The sequence below is a fragment of the Hippocampus bargibanti genome, linkage group LG05 (assembly GCF_051943395.1).
Source record: "Hippocampus bargibanti isolate YZ-2025 linkage group LG05, ASM5194339v1, whole genome shotgun sequence".
In the NCBI taxonomy this organism is placed as follows: Eukaryota; Metazoa; Chordata; class Actinopteri; order Syngnathiformes; family Syngnathidae; genus Hippocampus; species Hippocampus bargibanti.
In genome coordinates, this window is record NC_142738.1 from 10,873,635 (window position 1) to 10,890,973 (window position 17,339).

The following is a 17,339-nucleotide window of genomic DNA, read 5'->3' on the forward strand; positions in this document are numbered from 1 at the left end:
TTGAGTAAAAGACAGGCACTTTAAAGGACAACCGACGTCACTTTTTTGTTTTTTAACTGACACTAGAAAAACGTTTTATAGCATCTAAAATACGCAAAACACGCAGTATGATGTTTTTAGTCAAATGCAAAACACCAATAAAAATGATTTAAAGTGTCCAAAATCTGCAAAAAATTGAGCATTTTCAGAAAGTCCCGCCCCCAGTTCGTGACGTCACGCCAAGATGTCTTGCATTGCTGGAGAATCCAAACAATGGCTTCACGTACGGACTCGTCACCAACTCAAAAACAAGACTTCCTGAATGTTCAGCGCGAGTCTTAAAACGTAAAATATAGCTATATGCTGTGGAATCTTATTAAAATACGCCCAGTAGAGGTCATTTGAAGCCATTTTAGTTCTAGATGAATGAGGATGAAAGCCTCCTTTTCACCAGTGGATCAGACATGGTGGAATGTGCATGTCTGAACAATGTCACCGCAATTCTATTACAAATTATAAAAATTAATTTCAAAGAGATTTAAAAATATATATAATTTCATATTTGTTTATCCACATGATCTGATAAAATCACATTCTGTGGATTTTGCATAGTAAAACTATCAATTGTATCTTCTTGCTTTCCTTTTGGTTTTTCCCTTCAAAGGGTCGCCACAGCGAATCAGTGTCCTCCATCTTCAGAGGTTTGATTCGCATGTTTGTTTTGGCCAAGCTTTTACATCGGATGCCCTTCCGAACACAACCCTCTGTATCTATCCGGGCTTAGGACCGGCACAATAACACACTGAAGAATTGTATATCTTTTTTATAAATGTGATGTATTAAGGCCCAGCCAGTTATCAAATTCACAGATTGCCAAAAAAATCAAAAAGTCACAAGAGGCTAAAGTCTATACAGATACATTTTATTTAAATTTTGAACAATGACATTGTATGTGGTGGGGTTGACGATGGTGTTGTGTAACAGACAACATAGAGAAAACGGTTTTGAAAGAAATAGAAACTAAAAATCAGGGAGACCCGATCATGATGCCGGAGCATATTTTAGATGTATGTATAAGCAGTGTGGTTCAGTTGGAGAGCATCTTAATCAAAGACCACTCGATAGTAACACAATATGACGTTACTAAAAAGTGGAGCAAGAGAGACATTAAAATAATTAGAAAGTCCTTTTGGGATATATCCCTTTCCAATTTCTTGTTATTTTTTTGGGGGAGTGATGGAAAATCCGGATGACGTAAAGAGAAATAAACACATAAAACTTTAAATGTCATTGACTTAAAGCCAGTTTCGTGTACAGCCCTTGAGTGTGAGATCAACACGTGAATGGACATACAGTACATTGTCTAAAAAGTGGGCTGAACACCAAATGAACTAATAACCATTGTGGCTACTTAAAAGCTCCCTATCACTTCTTGCGAGTTTTATGTTGAGCTGCTCGAGTCACGTTTGCTTTATGACTTGTTCTTTTTTGCAAGGCCATCAAAAAAAAAAATCAGTTTCCACATTACTGCTAAAAGCAGAGCAGCACAATGACAGCCAGACTGTCCGAATAGTGTGGATACCATTTTGCCAATGGTGGTCAAGAGGATGTCATCAAATGATTGACAGGCTGATGGAATATCCTGATAGAAGGAATTGCTTGATAGGCATGCTTCTTTTTTGGAGGGGGGGTCTGTTTTGCTTCCCTTGTACATGGGCTGTCAGTCACAAGAGAAAGGAACAAAATCTCTTTGCTAGAAACGCTTGCTCACAAATTTAAAAAAAAGGATTATCTTTATATAGATAAAATGTTAACAATCACCAGAGATTGAAATAATAATATATATGTCCAACCTGCAAGTGCGCTGCTAGACACACGCACGCACGCACGCACACCCGCGCGCTCATACACACAGGAGCCCAGATTGTTACTTGTTCATGATGACGACATAATCGTCAGGCACAAGCACCTTCATTATCCCCAATAAAATGTCCATATTTTGTTTTGTGGGGCCTTAAAGAAAAGCCCAAATATCACAAAGGGTAGTAACAAACTGTCTTTAGGTGAAATGGATGACGTGGTTCAGTTGTTTGCAGCGTCCGCCTGTCGCGGCCAGTTCTCCTCGTCAATGCCTGAATCGTATTCCTCTTCTGTCTGCTCTTTGGCCGGAGTCCTGCAATAAATGTGGAGAGCCCGTTTTAGGGTTATGGAAAGACACCAAAAAGTAAGTTTTTCAGAGGAGCTGAAAATAAAGTCCACAGTGGGAAAAATAAAAAGCTCTTAATTATTGGAAGTGACTCAGCAGAGATTTGTTGTCCCTTATGTAAACGTCGTATTTTGAGGTGTGTATTAACTCATTCGCTGCCTTTCCCGAATTTGTTCGGGTTTTGTTTTTGCGGGGGTGTGCCGATAAAGCGCTGGTCAGACCTCTGGCAATGTTTTTTTCCTTTTCCACAAGGGGGCAGCATTTGCCTTTTGTCCATGTTAGCGCCTTGTTCCAGCTTCAGCGGTTGTTAAAGTGCAATATAAATCAATATGTATGTATTGTATTTTTTCCAGCCACCCCCATTTCAACCTCAGATAACTCCAGACCCATATAAATTAGGAATTAACTTTGATGAAAAGATTTCTTCATCTGTACTTCTGTGAAGGTGTGGGACGTTTAGCTCCTCATCCGAAAAGCTTTGTCAGCGAACGAAAGCTACCAGCACAACTTTAGTGCGCTGATGAAGTTTTTCGGATGAGGAGTGAAACGTCCGACTCCTTCAAAGAAGTACAGATGACGGCAGAAGAAACCTTTTCATCAATGGACCACTCCTGTACAACCAAGAGCTTACACAGACGTTAGGAAGTAACTCTTTTTTTTTCAGTCAAATAAAAAAAGAGTCTCAGGTTTCTTACGCTGAATTGAATGTTTATGTAGTCCTAAAACTCAAGACGGGTAACATCCGAGTTACGACTGGATTCCGTTCCGACAAAACGGTCGTAAATCAAACGGCCGTAAGTCGAAATCCATTCAAAATGGATACAACAGGATAGTATACGATGTCAATCTGTTGTTTTTAAGCAACATTTTCTATTGAATACTATTATATACACCAAACTGTTTACAGTTCATTTATAAATGTTATAACTTTTAGTGTCGTTTTCATCATTTTATATTTCGTATTATCAATTTTTATTACTGTATAACTGTACCTGTAAAGTATACAAAACTGTTTACTGTACAGTTCATTTATAAATTTTATACACACCGTTTACTGTGATTTTTTTTCATTTTATATTTCATATTATCGATTGATATTTTCTATTTCTATTTTATATAGTGGGTTAATCGATGAGAAGGTTTCTTCAGCCGTCACCTGTACTTTTTTTACAGGTGACGGCTGAAGAAACCTTCTCATCGATGGACCACTCCTGTACGACTGAGAGCTTACACAGACGTATAGTGGGTTAAAGAAAACACTTTTACTTACAGTCAGGCTTCTCAATAATCACACGTGAATACAAAAAAAACCTGAACTTATACTGTAAATATGTTGATGCAATACAGCTACATATATCAATATATTTTTTATTTGATAATTGCACTATGTACAGTTTATGAAACATCTCAGTCTTCTGACGTTCTTACTATGCTTGTTTTTTTAATCCTTTCACCCCCCCCCCATCTCCTTTCAAATTGCTGCTGTTGACTGCAAATTTCCCTATTGTGGGAGGAGTAAAAGTTTTCTGATACAAAATTAAGCATGTAAATAAAAAGTAAAAAAAAAAAAAAAAAAAAAAAAAAAAAAAAAAAAAAAAAAAAAAAAATCGCTCTCCCTGCCAACGGCCAGGAGAGGTCGTCCAAGACACACGCTCGGACTCAGGCGGACGCCGAAGGAAAAAAGCAGTGTACAGTACTACAGGAGATGTTGCAGAGACGACGGTATCTGTATTGTATAACTACTGTACTGAGTGTAGTCACGCAATTGATTGCTGTGCGAGTGTGTGACATGCTGACTGGCCAAAATTGTCGTACGCCTTGCCAGCTGCTCACGCGTTGCGGTGCAAGGCAGAGAATTAGCGGTCATGGTCCTAAGTACGGGTGATCGTAACACGGATGTTACCTGTATGCTGTGCATCCGGCAATCTGAATGAAAATGACAAAAACTCTGGCACTAGAGTGGACACATTTTGCACATTCTTTGGCAGTAGGTGAGTTAAAAAAAAGTTACATTACTCCTCATTTTTGTGACACGAGCAGTGGAAAACGATGCTGTTGGTCACGGTTAATCACTTCGAGATGACCCCATTTCGAGTGAACATTTTCCGCACACGGAAAACGACGCTGACCTGATGTATCTGGGCTGCGTCTTCCCTTGGACGACCTCTTTGTTCAACTCGACAGTCATGATGTCAGAGTGCGGCACCTCAAACATTGGCTCCAGGAGGAGTTTTTCCTGTGGTGGAAAAAAAGGAAGATATTCTTTGCGTCAGATGGAGGATTTGGTATTTTTATCTTCATTAGCTCTGCAATTATGGATTTTATTTTATCATAATTAATCACTCTAAAATTGACAGAGCATTGTTAAACAACAAAATGTGTATGTAATGTACCGGTATTGTTTTTGTCCACATGAGGTGACCATCCGCCAATAGTTAGTTTGGCTTTAAAATAGATAAATCACACCCTACATCATAAGTGTGACATGATTAATTTCATCGTTGCATCCCGCTTTTGAAATGTTTTTTTTCCAACGGTGAGTGACATTTCAGCAGAAATTCTGTCGTCAAATTTTTTTGGGGTTATTTTGTTGATTGTTTCGGCTTAATCCTTATATCACATACAGCTCAGTTTTGTCACGAAGATTCATAGATTCATCATGAACATCAATGCCCCATACACAAAATGTAGAGAAAGTTAAAAACAACTCATCAGCCCAAATTCTACCCAAAACAATATTGAAGTGGAATTGTTCACAGACAATTCTGAAGAAAAACAACGAAAACTCTTGACACACAAAATGCCAAATTACACACCATAATTGATCTGAGGCCACGAGCTCCAGTTTTTCTCTCCAGAGCCATGCGAGCGATGGCCTTCAAGGCATCTTGGGTCACATTGAGTTCACACTGAAATCAAAAACATTTTTTTATGTATTTTTGTTAAAACACTTGGAAAATCATAAAAATCCTCTTAAAGCTGCTTCCATATCTGTCAAACGGCCGTATGTTGCCGTATTCTGTACGATTTTTGCACATTTTTAGATGTGTACGGCATACAAAAAAGTTTGTACGATTCCGTTTTCGTAATTAAATATTAGCAGTAGTGTTAATGATAACAAATATTGCTATTTGTAAAAAGCGAGAAAACAAGTCAGTGCAAAAGGTCTCAGGAAACAAAAGTTACGAGAAGACAAGGTCGGGTCAAATGGGATTTTATTTTGAAATCAGTTAAATGAAACATTTTACCGTGTTTTTTTTTCGCCGTACTTGCTAGAAAGATAAACACTGAGTACAGAAAAAGCACGGCAGACAACACTCTAGTTTCATATTTGCAGGTGAAAATGAATGATGGGGAATGCTATCAACTGAACCCTTCAAATGAATTGTTGTCCACAGACAAAAAAAAGCCACCATGCTCTACAACAAAGAACCTACTGGATTATTGCTAGAAATATGTTGTAACTTGTATTAATGCTAACGTGAAATTTTGTTCATAAAATCGCGCAATGAAATATTAAACACGCATGTTTTTTTTCTCAGTAAGTTAGGAAAAATTGAGCCTTCAGTAAGGTCACAGTGTCTCGCAGGTTGACAGAAATGTGCTTCTTCCTTACCTTATCCATGCTGAACAACGCTTGGTACTGAGGCACCACAGCATTGCGCGGCTCGGTCAAGATCCGAACGAGTGTTTCTTCATCCAGACTGTGGAGCGGAACCACGACTGGAAGACGGCCCACAAACTCTGGGATCATTCCAAATTCAATCAGGTCTCTTGCTTCCACGTGCTTCAGCAGCCGGTCCTTTTGCTCAATCTCAGCCACCGTGTCAGTTTCGCCGCTGGTGTTGGCCAAGTCTGCTGCAGCTGCCGCGCGACGACCTTTGCCCAGATTGGATGGAGTTCCAAAACCTAAATACTGCAATGAATGACAACGATTAAAAACAAATGCAAACGCAAACAAACCAGGTCGGTGTGTGGCCGGACGGTTGTGTGGAAAACTACCTTCTCGTTTTTTCTTCTGCTGATAATTCGATCAAGTCCATTAAAAGCACCGGAGGCGACAAACAGGATGTTAGTCGTGTCCACCTGCACGGTCTCTCCTCTCAGCTTTCGGGAGTTTTTCTCAGGAACGTTGACAATTGTACCTTCTAAGAGTTTAAGCAATCCCTGAGAAATAAAAACAAATAATAATGCTTAGTCAGCAAAAAAAAAAAAAAAAAAAAAAAAGGGGGGACAAAAAAAAAGACTTCTGCTTCTTAATGTTTGAGACACATGTAAGATTACTGTATTTTCCAGTGTATAAGGCGTCCCCCCTATGAATGGTGTATTTTCAAACTTTTCCCATATACCTGTACAGGTAATATCCGAGTTACGACCGGTGCAATTTACGACCACCCGTACTTATGACCATGACCGCCAGTCATGGTCGTATGGTTTTTTTTAATTCTACGCCTGGCACCGCAACGCGTACTACAATTTTGGGCAGCCAGCATGTCACACACTCGCACAGCAATCTACTGCGTGACTACACAATACAGTAGCTACACAGTGAAGATACCGTCTCTGCAACATCACCTGTAGTACTGTACACTGCTTTTTTCATTCGGCGTCCGCCTGAGTCCAAGCGCGCGTGTCGGGCGACCTCTTCTGGTCGTTAGCAGGGAAAGCGATTTTTCAACAGCAGAATTCTTTACGTCTAAGTGTTTTCTTTGACCTATTTTATAAAATATAAATATAAAATATAAATCGATAATATGAAATATAAAATGATAAAAACGACACTAAAAAGTCAAGTATAAAATGTATAAATGAACTGTACAGTAAACCATTTTCCATTAAGTAATACAGTAATAAAAATTGATAATACGAAATATGAAATGATAAAAATGACACTAAAAGTTATAACATTTATAAATGAACTGAAAACAGTATGGTATATAATAGTATTCAATAGAAAACATTACTTAAAAACAACAGATTAACATTGTATACTATCCGGTCGTGTAAACGTCACGTCGGCCATTTTGAATGGATTTCGACTTGCGACCATTTGACTTATGACCGTTTTGTCGGAGCGGAACCCGGTACTAACTTGGATGTTACCTATATAAGGCGCACCTAACTATAAGGAGCTCCTTCAATGAATGAAACAAGTTTTCCAAATACAATAAATACTGTATTTTCCAAAGTATAAGGAGCGCCCAAAAGTCTTCATTTTCTTCAAAAGATGACCCTGTGCCTTATAAGCAGGTGCGCCTTATATATGAAGGAATATTGAAAGTCACTTAGAAATAAATGTGTTATTATTATTATTATTATTATTATTATTGAGACACAACAGGTCTGGCAACTACTGTCATCAGCCATTGATTCCATTTCCCTCTGTAGAAGTTAGTGCGTAACCCAGCCTCTAATGTAACGCCTTAAAATGTGGTGTGCCTTATATTTGCAAAAGTTTTGTATATTTATATATTATATTTGGAAAGCCTTTTATATTCATTGAAGGTGTGCCTTATATTCCGGTGTGCCTTATATAATCAGCATCAGAAAACCTTTATTTGTCCCACAATGGGGAAATTTGCAGTCCACAGCAGCAATTTGAAAGGGGATGGGGTGGGGAGGAAGGATAGAAAACAAGATATTCTAAGCATAGCAAAATATATATATATATGGAAAAAGTTTGAAAATACAACATTCATTGGGGGGGCGCCTTATATTCCAGTGCGCCTTATACAACGGAAAATACGTTACTTTTTTCACTTGCATTTATTTTAGCATAGGGCTTGCCGAGTATGCAAATGTTTTGCAGAGTATGCATACTCGGCACCGGCAGCCAATCAGAAGCCTGTTTGACAATTTGCATACTCGGCACCGGCAGCCAATCAGAAGTCTGTTTCGTGCTTCAGACTACACCTTGACTGAAGTGTACTTGAAAGTGGAGTCCACGTGGCTTGTAGCGGTTTGCTTGAATGAATGAAACTAACGTTTGATTGGAAGAAAATATATAAATAAATGTAAAAAAATTGAGACGGTTTGAAAGTTGTACGCCCGACGTAAAAGCTGTACACCCTGAGCCACTGGGCAGACGCTATTTCAAACACTGATTATATATATAATTACAACAAGAATTCTTGCAGAGCTGCACTTGAATTTCTGACCTGCTGGACTCCTTCTCCTCCCACATCCCTCAGTTGATGGATGCCAGGTACACTGCCGATCTTGTCCACCTCATCCAGAAACACGATACCTGCACATACAGACATCCAACTTGGGTCAAATTGTGTCTTTGTGTTAAAAACTAAAAACATTCATTTTTTGGTAATAAGCCAGAGTTGCTATTTGAGCTTTTAAAACCAGGGTGCATCTCACAAACATCGTGTTTTTAGAAAGACTTTTCCACATTTACTATGACAGCTGCAGCTTTTGGATATTATTTGAAATTCATCAGGTTGTGGGCAGAGAGGTGTGATAATGATAATAATACATTTTATTTATAAGCGCCTTTCAAAACTCTCAAGGTCACTTTACGGTCACAGGAGTGACTGAGTGAAGTTTTTCTGTGGGTGAGCAGCGGCAGCCACATGCGCCAGCGTTCACTCAACGCGAAATAACTCAAATAGATAGAAAACTAACTAGCGAGCTAAAAGCTTGCCAGCTAGATAGCTAATAGATAGCTAATAGTGGGCTAGCTAGATAGCTAGTGAGCCAGCTTGATAGCTAATAGATAGCAAATAGGTGCTAGCTAGGTAGCCAGCCAGATAGCTAGATAGATAGCGAGCTAGACAGCCAGATAGACAGATAGCTGAATACCTAGATAAATAAAGATAAGTGAAGAGAGGAAACTCTTCACACACGCACCACAGTTATGGCAATGACCACAGTGGGTGGGAAAAAAATATTTTTGGGCCACTCAACTGCCGGAAATTGAAAATAATATTGTGATAAAATGGTGTTGAAAATCTTAGTCTCCGTTTTCCCCATTCCCAACAACCTTGCTGTGCTTTCTCCACAGAGTAGTTGGCATCCTGCAGAAGCTTGGCAATAACTGACTCGATGTCCTCTCCCACGTAACCGGCTTGAGTGAGAGTGGTGCAGTCGCATATGGCAAAGGGGACATCCAGGCAGCGAGCCAGCGTCTGCGCCAACAACGTTTTCCCTGTGAAAATAACAACCAGCCCATTTGAATGTTAAAACTTTCAAGTATGACATCTGTGAAACATGACAAGCGGAGAAGTGCAGTTGTGAAAATATGGTACCTGAGCCAGTCGGACCAAGAAGTATGATGTTGCTCTTCTCCAGTTTAATGTCGGCATGTGTGGAGTCCAGGACCTCCCCGCCCCGTCGCTCTTGGGGCGCTTGCTGGTTGCTCTGCTGCTGCATGGAGGCTCCCAAAGCGTTGCCATGGGGGCTGATCCCTGCGATCTGCAGCAATTCTGCATCCACAAAACAAAAAAGTGATGTGACATTAAATGACAGATTCATTCTATTCCTGACAAGCGCTGAGATTTCCAATTAGCTATGAATTGGAGTTAAAAACAGCAACACTGTGAAATGGGTCATTTCTTCAATCATGAAATAAAGTAGACTGAGACTAAAAATAAAGATGGCGGCGTCCTTGCCAGCGTGGATGTGTCAAGTGAGGACTGCAAGAGTGTAAATAGCAAAGTGCAGATGTGAATGTAGGTCAGTGGGATACTTTATATTTTGTCGGCAGAGTATCTGGCACAGTTTAGAAATCTTGTGCCAGGGAGGTCAAGGCACACAGTGCAGCAGATTCAACAAGTGTTAGACGTGCTGCTTGCACATCCTCACTTTGTTGAATCTCCGAAAGAATAAAGTTTAAACACTTTTGTGTTTAGCCTGCTGCCCCACAGAACAATTATTTATTTGCATGATAAAGGGGGTGCTAAATCCATGTACATTTTCAGAAGAAATAGTTATCATGAAGCAGTAATAGATTATAAGATCATCTCTTTTTTTTCCATTTCAACCTGCATTCAGATGTTATTGGACAGAGATGGCGAGAAAAAAAAAGAATCAGGTCTGTAAGATTTTGGCATTTGTACAATTTACGGCAATTAACCAGCGAGACAATAAAATAAAAGCGACATACTGCAAAGGAATAACGACGTCGGCCCGATCACTTACTTGTGAATCTGTATTCATCCTCTCGTCTTCTCATCTCTAGCTCTACAGGGAGAGGATCAAAGCGCTCACATCAATATGATCAGAACCGCTACACACATTAGCAACGTTGTACCCACAATTCAATTCATACTGTGTGACATAATTATTGAACAAATGCCAAATTATACAGCCTCAACATAGTAAGCAAAAATTGCACAACCACCGCAATCACTTCTCCATTTTACAAGTAAGCAGCGGTAAACACTGCTCTTTTCGGCAAATCAAGTTTAAACGCACCTCTTTAATTTATTTTAAAGTTAGCTTTTAATTGATTTCACGCTGCCAAAGCAAAAATAACATTGGCAAAGAAGCAGTACTGACCCCGGGGTGTCAGAGAGGGTTGTTTTTCCACCTCCACCTGCTGCCGACTACCAGCGGGGATATTGTTGTAGATTCGCTTGTAGTGATTGTACACAGCCACGGCCAGCACCTTCTTAGCAAATGACTGTCCCACGACATACTTGTCAAGGTAAGCGTATATCTGAGGTGGGGAAAGGGGGCATAATCAATGAGCACGAATATATCGTGGAATAAAAATCAAACAGATGAAAATGAACGTATTTCATTTATTTGGTTTGCTTGTCACCTTCTTGGGGGGAGGGGGAGGTTTCTGTGCAAAAGCCAGTTTCACAGCCTCCGCAGCCGACTCGGGCTCCTTGTTTAGTCCCTTCTTGGAGTCCGTCTCAGACAATACCACAAAAAAGTGGTGGCATTTTTCACATTTGACGAATCGTGTTGATGCTAAGGGAAAAGCAATTCAGACACATAACAAATTAGACAAAAACAATACAACAAATGTATGGTTACAATATTATAAAAGTACATTAAAAAAAATCGACCAACACCATTTTTTTTGTTTCCTAACTGACATAAAAAAAAAACGTTTTATAGCCTCTAAAATACCCACAACACAGAGGCTGACATTTTTAGTCAAATGCAAAACACCAATAAAAATGACTTGAAGTGTCCAAAAACTACTTCAAAATGACTCCGGAAATGGCGTCACGCCATGACGTATTGCCTTGCTCTAGAATCAAAACAATGTCTTCAGATTCGGAGAAGATGCTTTCTTGAATATGATTGAAATAGTTCTGAAGAGGAAAGCATAAATGTTTGCAATCGATTAAAGAAGTATTTCTGTGTCATTTTGAGGCGTCTAGACTGCAATATAGCGTCCCAGAAAATGCACAAGATGGCGCCCAAGCTCCGTTGGAAATGGGCTGATTTGGCTGCTGGGAATTTGTGTCAACTATTATCAAATAGTAGTCTTGGTGCAACACAAAACGATTCACCACCGCATTATTTATGTGTTTTCCTTGTAATTTCGCCATCAACACGGAACAACACAAAGTTTTCAGACCAAACAAAGTACCCAAAATGCATCGTGTGTCGCTTTCTCGGTCAGGGGCGTTCCAGACGTGACGTCACGTCAGGCATCGTCATCAACTCGAAAACAAGACTTCCTGAATATTCAGCGCGAGTCTTAAAACGTAAACTATAGCTATATGCCGTGGAATCTTTGTAAAAAAATGTTGTTTGAAGTGATTTTACAAATTATGGACACAACTTGTCAGGAGGCGTCGGTTGTCCTTTAAATTTGCATATACTATGCTTTATGCTTTATGTAACAAAGAGGGTACAGAAAGTGCTTAAGAATGAATGTCTCTCTGTGTCTTTGTGTTGTCATGTTATTTAGTTTTTTTTTTGTGTTCTTTTGACTTCAAGACGGCGCCGCGAGAGTGGCTGCCTTTCCAGCAGCTCCTGTGTTTTGCTTTTCTACTTTCATTTCTTTCATAACTTCGCTGCTGTGAAAAGTAAATTTCTCCACTGCGAGACTAATAAAGGCAAATCCAATCCAATCCAATCCTCTCAATAAGTAGCTTGGGAGAGGGCTGCAGAAGTTGGACGTCAGTCATGAATGGCTAGGTCCCCTGCCGGCAGTAAAAAAAAAACATCCTTCCTGTGTTCGAGCCTTTGTTCACAGTGTACGAACAGACATCTCTGACACGTCTTCCGTTATTATTTGCACAATAATTTCATAGTGCATTTCATTTTAGCATGGGGGCTGCCGTGTATGTCAAATCCTTAAAAAAAGCATGCTTGTGGTTCATGAGACTGTCACTCATGTTTTTTTTTCTTTTTATCTCTTTACAACTGGAATGCATTGAGGTCATACTCCGGAAATTCACAAGGTATATTTATCCTATTTCCAAGAAGTCATGAATGGAGCATTGCCACAAGCTGAAATCACTTGCACACAGGTTATGCAATCACAGCCGCGCTCAAATATAGAATCCAAAATCCCAAGTGTAATTCAAACTAGTGTCAATCGTTAATTTATGGTTTGGGTAGTTAGAGAAATATATTTCACTGAGCGTCTCCACGTGAGCCAATTTACGCCAGTGCCATGTTTACTCACAAACAAACGTCTCCACATGTGTGCAGGGATCTCCACATTTGGGGCAACGGAGCTGATTTCCTCCCTTGCCAGATCCTCCGGAACCCGAGGCCCTCTTCGTCTCACTGATGCTTTTCTGTGTAAACACAATACTGTAGTACTGTACATAATCTCCGCAACCAACTATGTATAGAGCAGAAGGCCAAAAAAAATATAGGAGAAGGGGTTTTAAAAGATTACCTTTCCGCTATCGTTCCCCGTATCCTTTGTGGTGCCATCTTTGGAGGCAAAGCAGATGGCTGTCTCAGAAAATGATCTCACCCGCACGTGGGGCAATAGATGAGCGTCCCTTGAGCCATGACGACTCAGAGAATAAAACTGCAAGCGTGAGCAGGACAATCCTAGAGTGGAGATAGCAACACACCCTTCGACTCAAAATGTACTATAAAAGGCAAAAGTAAAGAATAATAATAATAATAATCCATTTCATTTCTAAAATTATTCCAAAAGCTACAAAAATGAATGACACAATTGCTAGCCATAGATTAAAAAATGGATTGAAACAGATTCTCTCAGCTGCTTCACATGCAACCAAAGCAATACGAAACGGCATTACGCTTATCAAATTCCTTGAAAAAGTATTGCTTAAATTTTCCTAAAGAGGAATGGTTTAATCAGGTCATCTTTTTTCCAAATTGCTATAATTCAGTGGACCAACCATAAGTCTGTATTTCAGAATCAGAATCAGAAGGCCTTGAATGGGTAAATTTGCAATCCACAGCAGCAATTTGAGGTGTAGTGGGTGGGATTGAAAAACTAAAAACAAAGTATTGTATACCTAAGAGAAATGAAAAGAAATTTGTTACCAATCTCGTGTGTTGAAAATGTTGTTGGTGCACTGATAATAATCAAGCCTGATTTTTGAAAAGTGTGGATTTCGGAAACACTAAGATTCTGCCTAACACCAGCGATAGAATTCAGGTAAAATTATTATTATTAATTATTAAATTATTTTTGGACAATAACTGATCATACCTCTAAAGATGGAGGACACTGATTTGCTGTGGCAACCCCTTGAAGGGAAAAGCCGAAAGGAAAAGAAGAACTGAAACGTATAATTTGATTTTTATATTTATATTTTGTGTTACATTCAGACTCATTATTAAACTTCATTGACTTGCTAATTGGTCAACACTTTATTATTTATATTAGTTTATTGTATTTATGGCTCACTGAAGTAAATATTTGGAGGACTATTTTTGTCAACTTTGAGTGGAGTCATACTATTCTTCAGGAACAATAATCTTATATGAGTACATATTTGTGCCACTCAAGCAATTTATGGCCTTAGCCCAAGAATTGAGTAACTGAATTAGATTATGACGGTGCAGCAACGAATGTCTGTCCGTCGCGTTACGGGGTACACGTCGTCAAAGTCATAATGCGTTTCGTTCTTCAAATCGTAACAAAATAATAATAATTACCTTGTGGAATTTCATATCAATTGGTTTGCGTTTCAAACGCGTGACTTAAAAATACTTTGCGTTTTAAGTTGCTTGACATGTCAAAACAAACTACCCTCTGTGTTATATTAGCTTGAGACCTACTTTCCTACTCCAATTTGGCAAAACAACAATGTCATGCAGCTTCAGCATTCCTCACCTCGTTGAGCTGTATTTATGAACAACCTTGCAGCCGAGCTACATGGGCAGGACATAACTCCTTTTTGTGTCAAAATCCTGAAAGCACATTTGTAGGCACAAACATGGTTAAATTAACATGTTGCTGTCATTGGGTGGGATGGCGTGCAAAGCTAAACCATTTCATAACTACAGCGTCACGGTTAGCATTAGCGCATCAGGTCACTGGCTAATAAATACTGAAATTTACCTAGTTTGTTATTTCAACAACGTGGAAAACACTAACTGGGTGGGATATTATTCTTAAATATCGTCGTATACTGACATCTAGAATTAAGTGGCAAAAACATCGAAACGTAAACAACGCAGCTCGGCTAGGTTATGTGAGCAGGAGGTATCTAACATATGCTAGGCCTGGGCCAGCGTTACATTATATTTGTCCCTCATCAAACAAGTGTCTTGGATAGGAAGTCTGTCACAGTGGCAGAAGGGTTTAAATCGATTTAACTCTGCCATTTGGCGAAAAATAATGAATGCAGCAGCACTGAAAGCAATTTCTGGTTCTACTCACGAGGAATGACGAAACCAGCTGTAGTTTTGACAGCTCCCTTGCTTGAAAATAAATGGCTTGAATTCTCAGTAGTTCAATGTGACAGGTTCACCTTTGTTGGCATACTAATATGGCAATACCGGTCTCGCGGAATGGAAAGGCTCGGTTTGTAGCGGGCTACTGCTTCCCAGGTATGATGTAAGCGACGTTATGAAGTAGGTCGGTTGCCCCGACTGCGACTGGCTAGCGAGATAGCTAGCTAGTAAACTCGCCTTCTTGCTTGCGCGTAGGTGCGATTTCGCTACGAAGAAAAATGACATGGAGTCTTGCGTATCCACAATTTTTCAGATCTGCAGTGCTTGCTCAATACTCTGGAAGGAGGTGCTCTTCTTCGAGAGAAGCCAAATTTGACTATATGTTTATGTTGTCGTTATTGTGGTTTAACGCTAGGGGGGGACAGCAGTTACGACCCAACGAGGAGCTACGTTATTGGTCCGAGCATCTGCGGATCATATTCTCAAAATACAGAGCCAGTTTCAATTTTAGAATCCATTATTTCAATAAAACTATTAACATTAACGAGAAAAAACGATGTGATCAACCAATCAGTCTAGTTGAAGTGCAGGATGCAATTAAGTAGCTCAAGATGAATACATCTCCTGGAAACGATGGGCTTACTCAGTGGTTGAAATGACGTTTGCCCAGAGGCCCGGGGCGTGCAACTTTTACGTCGGGCATACAACTTTCAAAACGTCTCGGCCCGGGTGGCTGACAACTTCTTCAAGAAAAAAAAAAAAAATTCAAATCAAACGTTTGTTTTATTCAATAGCGCAAAAGCCACAAGCAAACCTTTACAAGACTCGTGGACTCCTCTTTCTAAGCGCCTTTCAAAACTCTCAAATACACTTTACAGTCATGGTATAGTTCGAAGCTCGAAACCGGCTTCTGATTGGCTGCAAATTGCCAAACGAACGTTCGTTTGGCAATTTGCATACTCGGCACTGCAGCCATCTCTCGGTTTGTATATCCTACAATGGCTTTAAATGTGGAACCAAGTACAAGTAAGACAATGGAAAAAATAATTTATAACTTTGCATGGAAAAATCAAACTCATTATATAAGAAACTCTTGTGTGTCATGATCTGGTTGGCGACCAACGGGTGGCGCTGTCGACCCCGCCTGCACAAGTGCTGGTCGTCCAGATCAGTGGCGGACTGCCAAGTTTGGATTGGCGACCAACGGGTAGCGCTGTCAGCCCTGCCTGCTGCCTCGCAGGTGCTGGTCCTTCCCAATCAGTGACACTCAAAAGGACTCCCGGCACGACCATTCGCTTCCGGGTCATTGTTGTATGCTTTGTATGCAATTGTATGCTGTGCATGTGTTTGTTCCATCTTGGCAGACTTTTACTCTTGGTCTTTATTTGATATTTCGTGTTTTTCTGTTTGAATGACTTTGATGTTTTAGATTTTGTTCCTGCTGCTCCCTTCTGCCTGCTTTTTGGGATCCACAACTGCCATCACCACCTTGCAAACCGTGACATTGTCATATCCAGGACACTAAAGGGAGGCCAAAATGTTTTGGACTTTACTTCTCTAAACTACACGTTCAAGATTAACTGGCTGCATAATTATCTGAGTAGCCCAGATGCAATCTGGAATTTCATTCCAAAATCCATTTTTTCCCGATTTGGTGTTCTGTCTAACTTGCTGAAATGTAATTCAGTTCAGTTCACAGGGGCTGCCAATGTCCAGAAATGCACATTCAAATTCACATCATGAGCTGCAGGGAATAATGCTAAACACAAATGAATCAGAATTTTATACAATTTCTATGTCATCCTGCATGTGCATGTGTTTATTCAGCTGGCCAGCAAAATTATATTATGATACACGTAATTAGATGACTTGTATTAAAAGCTATTTACAAACTTTAAAAAAAAAACCGATTTTCTTATTAAGACCCTCGGACCATTTCAACCGTGGTTCAGCATTTTTACTGGTTAGTATTGTCAATTTTCCACAACAAATTCCTCCTTCTTCCACTGTTTTCGCAGGTCCCTTCTTTCTCTGACCAGTCTGTCTATCTCTTGCTGCCTCCTGGATTTGGTTGGTGGTGGTCTTGCATTGGCGGTTTTCCGGATGTACACTCTAAAGTGCTCCTTCCCATAGTGATAGATGATTTCACCAATATTTTACAGCTTTTTTTTCCTGCTGTGCCCATTAGTTGCTCCAGGATTTTGGTCACAACGTTATTGACGGTTTCCCACTCTCTTTTTTTGACAGCTTTTGGCCACTTCACACTTGGTCTGTGTCCTTTGATCTTGTCCTCCGAGTGTGTGTCTGTGTGTGTCTGTGTGTGTGTGTCTTTGTAGAGAGAGAG

General features: G+C 39.9%; 1 protein-coding gene across 3 annotated transcripts; it reads right to left on the reverse strand.

Annotated features, from left to right (window-relative positions):
* Window positions 1-880: 880 nt before the first annotated feature.
* On the reverse strand, window positions 881-15,381 carry clpxb (caseinolytic mitochondrial matrix peptidase chaperone subunit Xb). 3 transcript variants are annotated; one of them, XM_088996725.1, is made up of 15 exons: window positions 15,233-15,381; window positions 14,433-14,509; window positions 13,011-13,171; window positions 12,792-12,906; window positions 10,959-11,113; window positions 10,694-10,853; window positions 10,334-10,375; window positions 9,442-9,618; window positions 9,177-9,341; window positions 8,344-8,432; window positions 6,188-6,352; window positions 5,802-6,101; window positions 5,002-5,094; window positions 4,315-4,421; window positions 881-2,152 (listed from the first exon to the last, which is right to left on the reverse strand). In XM_088996725.1, exons 2-15 carry the CDS (start codon window positions 14,485-14,487, stop codon window positions 2,062-2,064), a joined length of 1,875 nt encoding a protein of 624 aa, XP_088852851.1. In that variant the 5' UTR covers window positions 14,488-14,509; window positions 15,233-15,381; the 3' UTR covers window positions 881-2,061. The 3 variants fall into 3 exon arrangements, with proteins under 3 accessions (XP_088852851.1, XP_088852850.1, XP_088852852.1); XM_088996724.1 differs by having other exon boundaries at window positions 14,982-15,378; XM_088996726.1 differs by lacking the exon at window positions 10,334-10,375 and having other exon boundaries at window positions 14,982-15,378.
* Window positions 15,382-17,339: the final 1,958 nt, after the last annotated feature.